Source organism: Schistocerca americana, chromosome X, assembly GCF_021461395.2.
Source record: "Schistocerca americana isolate TAMUIC-IGC-003095 chromosome X, iqSchAmer2.1, whole genome shotgun sequence".
NCBI lineage: Eukaryota > Metazoa > Arthropoda > Insecta > Orthoptera > Acrididae > Schistocerca > Schistocerca americana.
The window spans coordinates 876,155,923-876,168,122 of NC_060130.1; the positions used below are offsets into that span (position 1 = coordinate 876,155,923).

Here is a 12,200-nt window from a genome sequence, read left to right on the forward strand (position 1 = left end):
TGTACTTTATGCTTGATTTTCTCTTTAAAAGCCATGTCAAGAAATCTGTGCTGAAAGATTTTTTCCAAAATTACAGGTTGCTACAGGTTTGGTGATCCTCTGAATGAAGAGGCTGATTCACTGCACTCAGATGATGAAGACCATTCAACAGGAAGAGGTGAAGATGACAGTGATGAATTTGCTGATGATGAAGGCATGTCTAATCAAGAGGATTCTAGCTCACAAGAGTACCTTGATGATAGCAATTACCTGGATGAAGAAGAAAGTCACAGAGAAAATTACAGCCAATTTCTCTCAGCTCAGAATCAGCTCAGGATAAGGTCAAAATTTCATGGAGGTACTGTGCTTTCTGACAACTTTGTCAGTTTTAACCTATATTGTACTGTGCAGTATGGGTCTTGATAGATCAGGATTTTATCACTTACTACTTTTAATACTCACAAAATCAATTTAGAATACTTGCTTTATTTTTCTGTTCCCTTTGAAGTAACTGTAACATGTATGTTGTGAGAGAAAAGTTGCACATCAAAATTTTATGTGATTTTAATATAAATATTTTGCTATATAGAGTCTACCATAATGCCTTATTGTCCCTACAGATTTTCGAAATAATGACTGTGGAGATGGCGGTGGATATTACAACACAAACTTAATTAGTACTCCAGCATTGACTGCAGCAAGTCTTCAACAACATCAGCAACAACAGACGTGCCATTCAAGGGGTAGTGGTGGAGCAATCATTGGATCTGTGTCAGGCAAGTAACAGAAATATGTCTTTTGTTAAAATGCTGAGATTAAAAACACATGAATGGAAGAAAAGATGAAAAGTCCATGGTAAAAATGGTAACTAACAGGATCAGACAGGACAGTGGCTTTAAAAATAAGCAACCTTTCAGTCAACTGAGTTATTAAAAAGAAGTAGCTCAAAATTATGGGATACAGAGTATGACTACGAGCAGAGTGAAGTGTCTGATGCAGTGCACAAGTCAGTAATTTTATTCTTTGGTCAACACAGATTGAAGGACTTCAGATGAGTGCCACATAGATAGAACATTCCATTTCCAGAGCTGTGCTGACATTCAATGTTTATGAATCCATGAATTTAACAATGTGTAATGAAGAATTTAGTACTGAAGGAAATGCCATTCAACAGGTACAGTGAAGTAGTCAGCCAATGGTATTTCATGATTTTGGCCAGACAGCACTAACAGTAGGGTTCCTAAAACACTGGCTGATTCAGATTTTGGTACAGGAGCTATGAGACATTTGTGTTGCAGAAAAATGATATGTTCTTATGGTACGTTGGAACAGAAAACTCACCAAAATAAGTTTGTAAAGTTATGATGTAAATTTAAACCATAAACATTTGGTACTGTTGGGCCATATACTTGTTACAAAGTATTTGCTACATGTTAATATCCTTTCTTATTGCATCTGACCACAAAAATACCATTACAGTTGTGGTGTGATTGGCTGTTGCAGAACTAATGGTACACGTACCATCTTCAATTTCATAGTTCTGAAGGTAAAGTGTTGTATTTAATGGTGGTCATATTAAAATGTATGTACAACAAGAAAAGCTTTTTGTGGCTGCCAGTTTGCTAAAGACACAATGGTATGACTTGTGTAATAAAATGATAGTATATAAAACATTCCATTGTGGTATGTTACAGATTGCTCCAATCATACTGTTGAATTTTACAATTCCATGTTGCCTGGCTCTGCAGAGGCTCAGTGGGTAAATGCCAACCAGCAAATTAAAAAGTCTTAAGGTTTGATCATCAAATGTATAAAATAGGAAGAGAGTCATGAGTGTGGAATCAGTGATGTGGGGAACATGGAGACAGGGGCAGAAGTGTGTATGTGCGGCAAGGACTAGCCATAGTTGAAGCTCATCCTATCAGAGGCAAGGCCACCTGCAAAAGCAGTCAGCTGTACTGTAACTTCTGCACAGCCTTTTATGTGAGCATGACCAGCAACCAACTGTCCGTCCAAATAAATGGCCACGCCAAATTGTGGCTAAGAGTCTAAGAGTAGTTGACCACACTGTGGCAGTACATGCTACTGAGCATAACAAGCTCAATCTCAGTGGCTGCTTCACAGCTCATGCCATATGAATCCACCCTCTCCCTCTGTAATACCAGTTTCTATCAGGTACTTCCATAGGAATTGTCCTTGCAATACACCCTTTGATTGTGTAATCCTTACCTCAGTCTCCACTAGCCTATGCCTAGTGAGAATGCGGAGGACCTGGTAGACTAAAATTGATAGCAACTTCTTCATTTATAAGAACAGATATTTGCAAAGCCTTCATTGATTTCCACAATCAGAACTTAAAAAAACTTTACCAGGTAATCTTCAGTAATTGTGCTGAATGTAAAATTCTTTTGTGAATTTGAAACATGTATCAATGTGGGACATACAATAAGTAGGTTTGCCCACTTTATAAAAATCATTCTGCACAATTTGTTGTTTTTGTGATCTTCAGTCCAAAGACTCATATGATGCAACTCTCCATGGTACTGTATTCTGTGCAAGAATCTTCATCTACGAATAACCACTGCAACCTATGTTCTTCTGAATCTGCTTACTGTAATCATCTCTTCATCTCCTTCTATGGTTTTTCCCCCTACACCAATTTCCAAAACTAAATTGATGATCTCTTGATGTCTCAGAATGTGTTCTGTAAACTGATCCTTTCTTTTAGTCAAGTTGTGCCACAAATTTCTTTTCTCCCCATTTTAATACAGTATCTCCTCATTAGTTATGCAACCTACCTACCTAATATTCTGCATTGATCCAGACAAAATACTTAGTAATGCTTCAATCTATATTGGATAACAAATTTTCCTTCTTCAAAAATGCTTTTCTTGCCCGTACCAATCTGTATTTTACATCCTCTCTACTTCAGCCATCATCAGTTATTTTAGTGCCCAAATAGCAAAACTCGTCCATGTTTAGTATCTCATCTGCCTACATAAATCACTCACAACTGCAAGATTTAATTTGACTACATTCCATCACCCTTGTTTTGCTTTTGTTGATGTTCATTTTATATACTCTTTTTCAGGACACTATCCATTCTGTTCAACTACTCTTCCAAGTCCTTTGCTGTCTCTGACAGAATTGCAATGTCATCAGCAAATAGCAAAGTTTTTGTTTCTTCTCTTTGAACTCTTTAATTCCTACTTTAAATTTGTTGTGTATAACATTTTGCTCGCTGCATTTTAACCCTACTACTTTTAGAATTTCAAAGAGCCTGATCCAGTCAACATTATTACATTTTAAGTGCTTTCTGTAAGTCAATAGATGTTATAAACATAGGCTTTCATTTCTTTAACCTATTTTCTAAGCTATGTCTTAGGCCCAGTATTGCCTTGTGTGTTCCTACGCTTCTCTGGAACCTGAACTCATCTTCCCTGATATTGACATTTACCAGTTTTTCCATTCTTCATTGAATAATTCATTTCATTATTTTGCAACTATTGTTTATTTAATTGATATATTGGTAATATTCACATGTGTTGGCACCTAGTTTCTTTGGAATTGCAATTATTACACCGCCAGTCTCCTATATCTTGCACATCAGATGGGATGGTTTTGTAATGACAGACTCTCCCAAGGTTATCAGTAATTCTGACAGAATGTCTTCTACTACAAGGGCTTCGTTTTGACTTAGGTCTTCCAGTGATCTGTCAAATTGTTCATGCAGTATTGTACCTACTGTCCCATCTTCGTCTACATCCCTTTCCCTTTCTATAACACTGTCCTTAAAGTTCATATCCAATGTATAGACTCCTTCCACCTTTCAACTTTCCCTTCTTTGTTTATTATTGTTTTCCATCGGGGCTCTTGATATTCATACAGCTGCTTCTCTTTTCTCCAGAGGCCTCTTTAATTTTCCATAGTGCCCAGAGCCATTTTGAACCTCTTTAATTTTCCTTTAGGCAATATCTATCTTTCCCCTCATGTAATTTGAGTCTAAATCCTTACATTTGTCCTCTAACTATTCCTGCTTAGCCCTTTTGCACTTGCTGTCAGTCTTATTTTTTCAGACGTTAGTATTCCCGTTCACCTGCTTGATTTGCTGCTTTGTTATACTTTCTGCTTTCACCAATTAAATTCATTATCTCCTGCGATATACAAGGATTTCTACTAGTCCTTATCTTTTCGCTTATTTGATCCTCTGCTGCCTTCAGTATATCATCTCTCAAAACTACCCATTCATCTTCCACTGTATTCCTTTCACTTGTTCTAGTCAGCAGTTGCCTAATACTGCCTCAGAAGCCCTCAACAACCTGTGGTTCTTTCAACTTATCCAGTTTACATCTCCTTAATTTCCTAACTTTTTGCAATTTCTTCAGTTTTAATGTATTGGACTGGTACATAAGTTCATATTGTTTGTCGATTAGTTTAGTAAACACAACAGATACACATAACAGAGACTTTAGTCTTCAATAATATGTTGTCCTCCAGTATTTACAACAGCCTTCCAATGCTGGAGTAACTTTTGGATTCTGCAAGATTAGAAATCGTGTGCTTTTAAGGAAAAAATTTGTCAAGCCATGTTCAAAGAGCATTTTCATTCAGAAAGGAAGTTCCTTGAAGATTGTTTGATAGAGAGCAGAAAAGGTGAAACTCTGAGGGTGCAAGGTCAGGTGAATAAGCTGGGTGTGGAATGACTTCCGAACCCATCTCCTGTATGGTGTTTCTTGTCACTCTAGCAGAATGTGAGCAGATGTTATCGTGGAGTAGCATCACTTCATGCAGTCTTTCTGGTCATTGATCTTTGATTTTTTTTTTTTGCAAGACATCTCAGTTGTTGACAGTAAGTGTTGTCAGTTATGGTTACACCTCAGGGGAAGCAATTCGTAGTACACCAAACTGTTGCTGTTCCAGCAGATGCATAACATTATCTTTTATGGATGTGCGCAGGTCTTTGTATGTTGAGTTGCTGCTTTGTTTGGGCTCAACCATTCCCCTATTTTCTTTTTATATTAGTGTAAAGACGTCATATCTTGTCACCAGTAATGATACAGAATAGGATCAGTCTGTGTTGTCGTGAGCCAGATGATGATGAGCAAGCAGAGATGCACACATGATAACCTACTGATTTTTGTAATTTTGGCTTAGAGCATGTGGTACCCGTACACTCAATCTTTGAACTTTCCCCATTGAATTCAAATATTGCGCAGTGGTGGAATGATCACAGTTCATGACATTTGCCAGTTCTAAAGTACACTGACATGGATCATTGTGGATTAATGTGTTTAAACGATCTTCATCAAACCCAGATCTCTTCCTGAATGCAGAGAATTGCTAATGTCAAAATGATCCTCCTTAAAATGAGAAAAGGATTTTCTTGCCATGCTCTGACCATTGGTATTATCCTCATATATGACACAAATGTTTCTGGCTGCCTCTGCTGTTATCATCCCTCTACTGAACTCAAACAATAGACTGTGTCGGAAATGTTCAGAGTTCTCCATTTGCCACTCCATTTCCTACTGTCCACAGCTCCACTCACTATACTCAAATGACAAAATGACGATATGTAAACTCAAATAGCAACAGTGAACCACAAATAAAAGATGACAATCGATAGATGAACCCATATCAGCTGGAATACCAACACGCAAAATGAAAATACTATGAACTTATGCACCAACATAATACAGTTCATAATCAATAAATTGTAGTCAGAGTCCACATCTGCCCATGGAAATGACTTCCAGTTTAAAATCTGTTTCCAAAATCTCTGTCTTACCATTATAAAATCAATCTAAAACCTTCCATTGTTTCCTGGTATTTTTCATGGATACAACCTTCTTTCATGCTACTTAAATCAAGTGTTAGTGATGGTTAAATTATGCTTTGTGAAGAAATCTACCACACAGCTTCCTCTTTCATTCCTTTCCCCCCATCCATATGCACCTACTACTTTTTCTTCTCTTCCTTATCCTGTTATTGAATTCCAGTCCCCCATCACTATTCAATTTTCATTTCTGTTAACTCTTTGAATAATTTCTTTTATCTCATTATAAATTTCTTCAATCTCTTCACCATCTGTGGAGCTAGTTGGCATATAAACTTTTATTTCTGTGGTGGGTGTTGGCTTTGCGTCTGGTTTGGCTACGATAATGAGTTCACTCTCCTATTCATAGTAGCTTACGCACATTCCTGTTTTCTTATTCATTATTAAACCTACTCCTGCATTACCCCTATCTGATTTTGTGTTTACAACTAACCAGAAGCCCTGTTCCTGTCACTTATTGCCACTATATCTAGCTTCAACCTATCCATTTACCTTTTTAAAATTTCTAACCTGCCTTCCCAATTAAGGGAATTAACATTCCACACTCCGACCTGTAGAACAAGTTTTGTTTCTCCTGATGACGAGATCCTCCTGACTATTCCCCACTTTTAGATCAGATAGGGGTCTGTTTTACCTCTGTAATATTTTATCTCAGAGGATGCCATCATCATTTAACCATACAGTAGAGCTGCACGCCCTTGGGAAAAACAACAGCTGTAGTTTTGCCATGCTCTGAGCCATTTGCAATTTCAACACAGCAAGGACATTTTGGTTGATGTTGTAAGGCCACATCAGTCAGTCATCGACATTGTTGCCCCTGTAACTGCTGAAAAGGCTGCTGCCAATTTATCATATTGAAATAATTTTATTTACAGTTTTCTACAAAGTCATCATGTTTTTCCAACCATTTTTGGTAACATGACACAAGTTTTTCCAAACCAGTATAGTACCAGGTCAGGTCCTGTGCTTTTAACAAGCTGATCACTGTTTATGGGACTTAAACATCGGTGCAACCTCCAGGGTGACCTTAGAGCTAGGGGAACATGTGAAAAACACATGGGGCAAGATCTGGTGAATCTGGAGAATGTGGGAACCCTTCCTAGTTCAATCTTTCAAGATGTATGAGGCTGAGCAGTGTCATGAAGGAAGAGAACTTTATGATACAAAAGTCCAAAACATTTTCTTTTGATGGCAGCTTGCAGATTTCTTAAGCCATTACAGTACCTTTCTGCATTCATTGTGGTGTTTGTGAGGCAGATGGTGAATGAGCAAAACTCCCTGATAGGCCCAAAAAATGATTGCTATAATTATTTCTTCTGAAAGTGTGACCTTTGCCTATTTTGGGGCACTCTTGCCAGGTTTCTTACACACCATGCTCTGAAGTTTTACCCCAGAAGTCAAATGATGGATCTGGGTCTCATCCCCAGTGGAAAGTCATTTGAAGAGTAGATCTCCCTCTCCGTGATCCATTTCCAGAAATATTCTGTCCGAATCCATCTGTTGCTGGTTGTGGACATCACTTGGCAAACATGGCACCCATTTTGCACAGACTTTGCGGTAATGAAAATGGCCTGTCAGGATCTTTACAGTGGATGGGTCTCCAATTGCAGCTCCAGAAAGTAGCTGCATTAGGATGTTGTCAGTGGTTATTGTGACAATATTTCTCCATAATATTATAAATTGCAATAATGGCATCATCACAGGGCTGAAATGGGCCCCCCTGTGTGCTGTTCGCCGTGCACATCTTCACTCCCTTCCACAAAATGTAGACACCAATGATGAATGATTTGAACACTCATACGGCCTTGCCAAGAGACAGAGGTTAACTCTCAATGGATATCAACAGTGCATAATTTCACTGTGATAAAATGAATGACAGAGTGCAAATCACAAGCGGACTCACTTTTTAGTGGTAACTCCTTGCAAGCTGGCAGAATACTGGCAAGATACTGCAGTATGCATTGTAAACTGGTGTGAGCATTGTCAACACATACCAGCTGATCTCGCCTGCCATCACATATCATGGGCACAGCTTATTTTTCAGAGAAATAAAATAGGAAAACTTATTTGTTGGTGCGACCCCCATAATCACTTTTACCTAGCAAGGTGGCACAGTTGTTAGTATACTGGGCTCACATTTGGGAGAAGTGAGGGGTCAGATCTTCAATTTGCTATCCTGATTTGAAAAGCAAATACCTGAGTGGTTCCTATGGGAAGACTAGGTATTTTCCTTCAAGACCCTTGTCGGATCTGAGTATGTACTTCACTCTAATGTCTTCATTGTTGATGGCAGTCTGAACTGTAATCTTCTTTTCTTCTTGCAGGCCCTTTTTAATCAGTCTGTTGCAAAGCATAAGGCTGTTGTAGTTTGGATGACAATTTGGGCAACCATATCATGGTTAGTCTGCATCACATACTGCCAAGGATTATGTGAACATTCTGGCTGATCAGGCCCATCCTATGGTACAGTGTTTATTCGCTGATGGTGATGCAGTGTTCCAAGACAGGGCTCCTGTTCACACAGCTCGCACTGTCCAGGACTGGCTTGGTGACCATGAGGATGAACTGCTGCATCTCGTCTGGCAACCACAGTCACCAGTTCTCAATGTCATGGAGCCTTCGTGATATACTTTGGAGAGAAGAGAAGTGTGTGTGATTGCTCTCCACCCTCATCATTGTTACCTGTACTTGCTTATATTTTGCAGGAAGAATGGTTTAAGACTACGTTGAAAATCATGCAGGATCTGTATTTATCTATTTCAAGATGTTAAAGTTTTAAATATGGCTGTGTAGTCAGCAACCGTTTACAAATTAAAGTTAAGCAGTTACAGCTCTCGGTCACAAAATTAAGTCTTAATTTTTGTGGCCGAGGGCTGTAATTGCTTTAACTTTTATTTAAAAATGGCTGGGAATTATTTTAATTGCCAGTGGGTTTCCTACTCTATATTAGACGTGGTAATGTGTTGTGTTTTGGTGTTCCCATAGTTTTGTCCAACCTCTGTACATCAGCTGTAGGGATTGCAATAGAAACCTTACTTTTGGTTACGCAATTCTGAGAAATTGCTATGCATCTGCCTTGGAGAATACATATGAGACACTTGTGTGAATTAGCCTTGATTGGTTCAGATTTTTTAGTTACCTGGGTCGTCTTGAAGGAATAGATTAAGGGAATTTAAAAACCTACTACTAAGTTTTTAACTACATGGTGCAGTCTATGGAGAGATGATCCAGGAATATAGAACTATTCACTAAATCCTCTTTTTTTGTTGTTGTACCGTTTGAAATGATTCTATGGTCTTAATTATATACTTTGTGTGAAGACTGTATTCACAAACAATAAACAGGACAACTAACAGCGCAGTACAACAGTACAATGGCACATGAAAGTGTTTATACATTGTATGTGATGTAGAAAAATATCATTAGCACCTCCACAAATGACTCCTTTTTATGATCGTGACTGTGCATGCCTTGACAGTGGTGCAGTAGTGTATGGATGCATGATTGAGTTAGGTGTTACAGTATGAACTGTAGACTAAAGGAAACCAAGGATTGTCATAGGGTATGAGATTGAAGAATACTCACTGGGTTGAATATATGTACTAGACTGGCAGTGTAGCCTGGATGTCTTTGATTTGCTTGTGTCAGTTTGACACATCTACTTGAAAATTTAATCTGCCACCATTTATTTCATTCACTTTGGAAGGAAATGAGGGGAGTGGGTACTGGTTGCAGCTTTGAATTGTTTCTTGGAGCTGTATTTCTCATGAGCAAGCATGGCACATTTATGTAGGTTTGACCACTGATCTGACATAGAGTTCATAGAGGTTAGGTCATACAACATACTCCAGGAAATGAGGGGAGGATTTTGTGTAGTGTGTGTTTCATTTCAGAGCATGGCTTAAAGTAGTTACAATCATGATGGAAAAGCTGATTAAATTAATAAATTCCAGGTACTTAATGGGGTCTGAGCAGATTTTTAATCTGACAAATTCTTAAAAATTTATGGGTTCTGAGCAGATTTTTAGTCTTACAGATCCTTAAAAATTTATTCATCAGAATTAACTTTTCTAGTGGGACGTGAAATTTCGGTTTGCATGTATACAAGTAGTAAGATGTAGAGCTCTATTTATAATGATTGCTATTGGATACCAGAATATACAGTTAAGTTTCTGGGCAATATATTGTATGGAGGGAAACACGAGAGCCGTTAAACTAATAACAGTAGCACAGTATTTTGTAAATGACATAATGATCATCTTTTGACTGTAAAATTATTTATTTGTACATGCCAGTATTGCAATTTTGGTCACATGGCCATTAACAAGATGAACTACAACAAAACTCAACAGGGCAGTTGACTGATCAGGAGGTCTGTTTTGTGGAGAGTACATTCAATTAAATAAAGCATTTTACCAGACTTGAACTCCAAGTACAATGATCTTGTCATCCGTGGTATGCTACACCCTTTTTCCCCTTCCCCGTCCCGCCACCAGTGATCTGATATCTAGATTTGTTTCAGGAGAGTTCTTTGTAGTACACTTGAGTTTTAGGTGGATCAATGGTAAAAGCTCTGAATTCACGGTTGGATTGTTAGATTTAGATACACTTTATGTTCTGTGGACGTTCAGTGAGAAGACCCTCAGGGAGGTGGAACATGACAGAAAAGAAAAATAAACAATACATGTTGTTGTTGTTGTTGTTGTTGTTGTCGTCAGTCCTGACACTGGTTTGATGCAGCTGTCCATGCTACTCTATCCTGTGCAAGCTTCTTCATCTCCCAGTACTTACTGCAACCTACATCCTTCTGAATCTACTTAGTGTATTCATCTCTTGGTCTCCCTCTACGATTTTTACCCTCCATGCTGCCCTCCAATGCTAAATTTGTGATCCCTTAATGCCTCAGAACATGTCCTACCAACCGGTCCCTTCTTCTTGTCAAGTTGTGCCACAAACTCCTCTTCTCCCCAATCCTATTCAATACCTTCTCCTTAGTTATGTGATCTACCCATCTAATCTTCAGAATTCTTCTGTAGCACCACATTTCGAAAGCTTCTATTCTCTTACTGTCCAAACTATTTATCGTCCATGTTTCACTTCCATACATGGCTACACTCCATACAAATACTTTCAGAAACGACTTCCTGACACTTAAATCTATACTCGATGTTAACAAATTTCTCTTCTTCAGAAACTCTTTCCTTGCCATTGCCAGTCTACATTTTATATCCTCTCTACTTCGACCATCATCAGTTATTTTGCTCCCCAAATAGCAAAACTCCTTTACTACTTTAAGTGTCTCATTTCCTAATCTAATTCCCTCAGCATCACCCGACTTAATTCGACTACATTCCATTATCCTTGTTTTGCTTTTATTGATGTTCATCTTATATCCTCCTTTCAAGACACTGTCCATTCCGTTCAACTGCTCTTCCAAGTCCTTTTCTGTCTCTGACAGAATTAGAATATCATCGGCGAACCTCAACGTTTTTATTTCTTCTCCATGGACTTTAATACCTACTCCAAATTTTTCTTTTGTTTCCTTTACTGCTTGCTCAATATACAGATTGAATAACATCGGAGAGAGGCTACAACCCTGTCTCACTCCCTTCCCAACCGCTGCTTCCCTTTCATGCCCCTCGACTCTTTTAACTGCCATTTGCTTTCTGTACAAATTGTAAATAGCCTTTCGCTCCCTGTGTTTTACCCCTGCCACCTTTAGAATTTGAAAGAGAGTATTCCAGTCAACATTGTCAAAAGCTTTCTCTAAGTCTACAAATGCTAGAAATGTAGGTTTGCCTTGCCTTAATCTATTTTCTAAGATAAGTCGTAGGGTCAGTATTGCCTCGCGTGTTCCAATATTTCTGCGGAATCCAAACTGATCTACGCCGAGGTTGGCTTCTACCAGTTTTTCCATTCGTCTGTAAAGAATTTGCGTTAGTATTTTGCAGCTGTGACTTATTAAACTGATAGTTCGGTAATTTTCACATCTGTCAACACCTGCTTTCTTTGGGATTGGAATTATTATATTCTTCTTGAAGTCTGAGAGTATTTCTCCTGTCTCATACATCTTGCTCACCAGATGGTAGAGTTTTCTCAGGACTGGCTCTCCCAAGGCCATCAGTAGTTCCAATGGAATGTTGTCTACTCCCGGGGCCTTGTTTCGACTCAGGTCTTTCAGTGCTCTGTCAAACTCTTCACGCAGTATCGTATCTCCCATTTCATCTCCATCTACATCCGTTTCCATTTCCATAATATTGTCCTCAGGTACATCGCCCTTGTATAGACCCTCTATATACTCCTTCCACCTTTCTGCTTTCCCTTCTTTGCTTAGAACTGGGTTTCCATCTGAGCTCTTGATATTCATACAAGTGGCACTCTTTTC

The 12,200-nt window shown here is 38.5% G+C and overlaps 1 protein-coding gene across 1 annotated transcript in view; it reads left to right on the forward strand.

Moving 5' to 3' along the window:
- The window catches only part of LOC124555083 (filaggrin), a 359,850-nt gene that overhangs the window by 262,679 nt on the left and 84,971 nt on the right, over nucleotides 1-12,200 (forward strand). Inside the window, exons 9-10 of the mRNA XM_047128876.1 lie at nucleotides 77-337; nucleotides 600-755. Coding sequence (XP_046984832.1) covers nucleotides 77-337; nucleotides 600-755 — 417 coding nt within the window. The remainder of the gene's footprint in view (nucleotides 1-76; nucleotides 338-599; nucleotides 756-12,200) is intronic.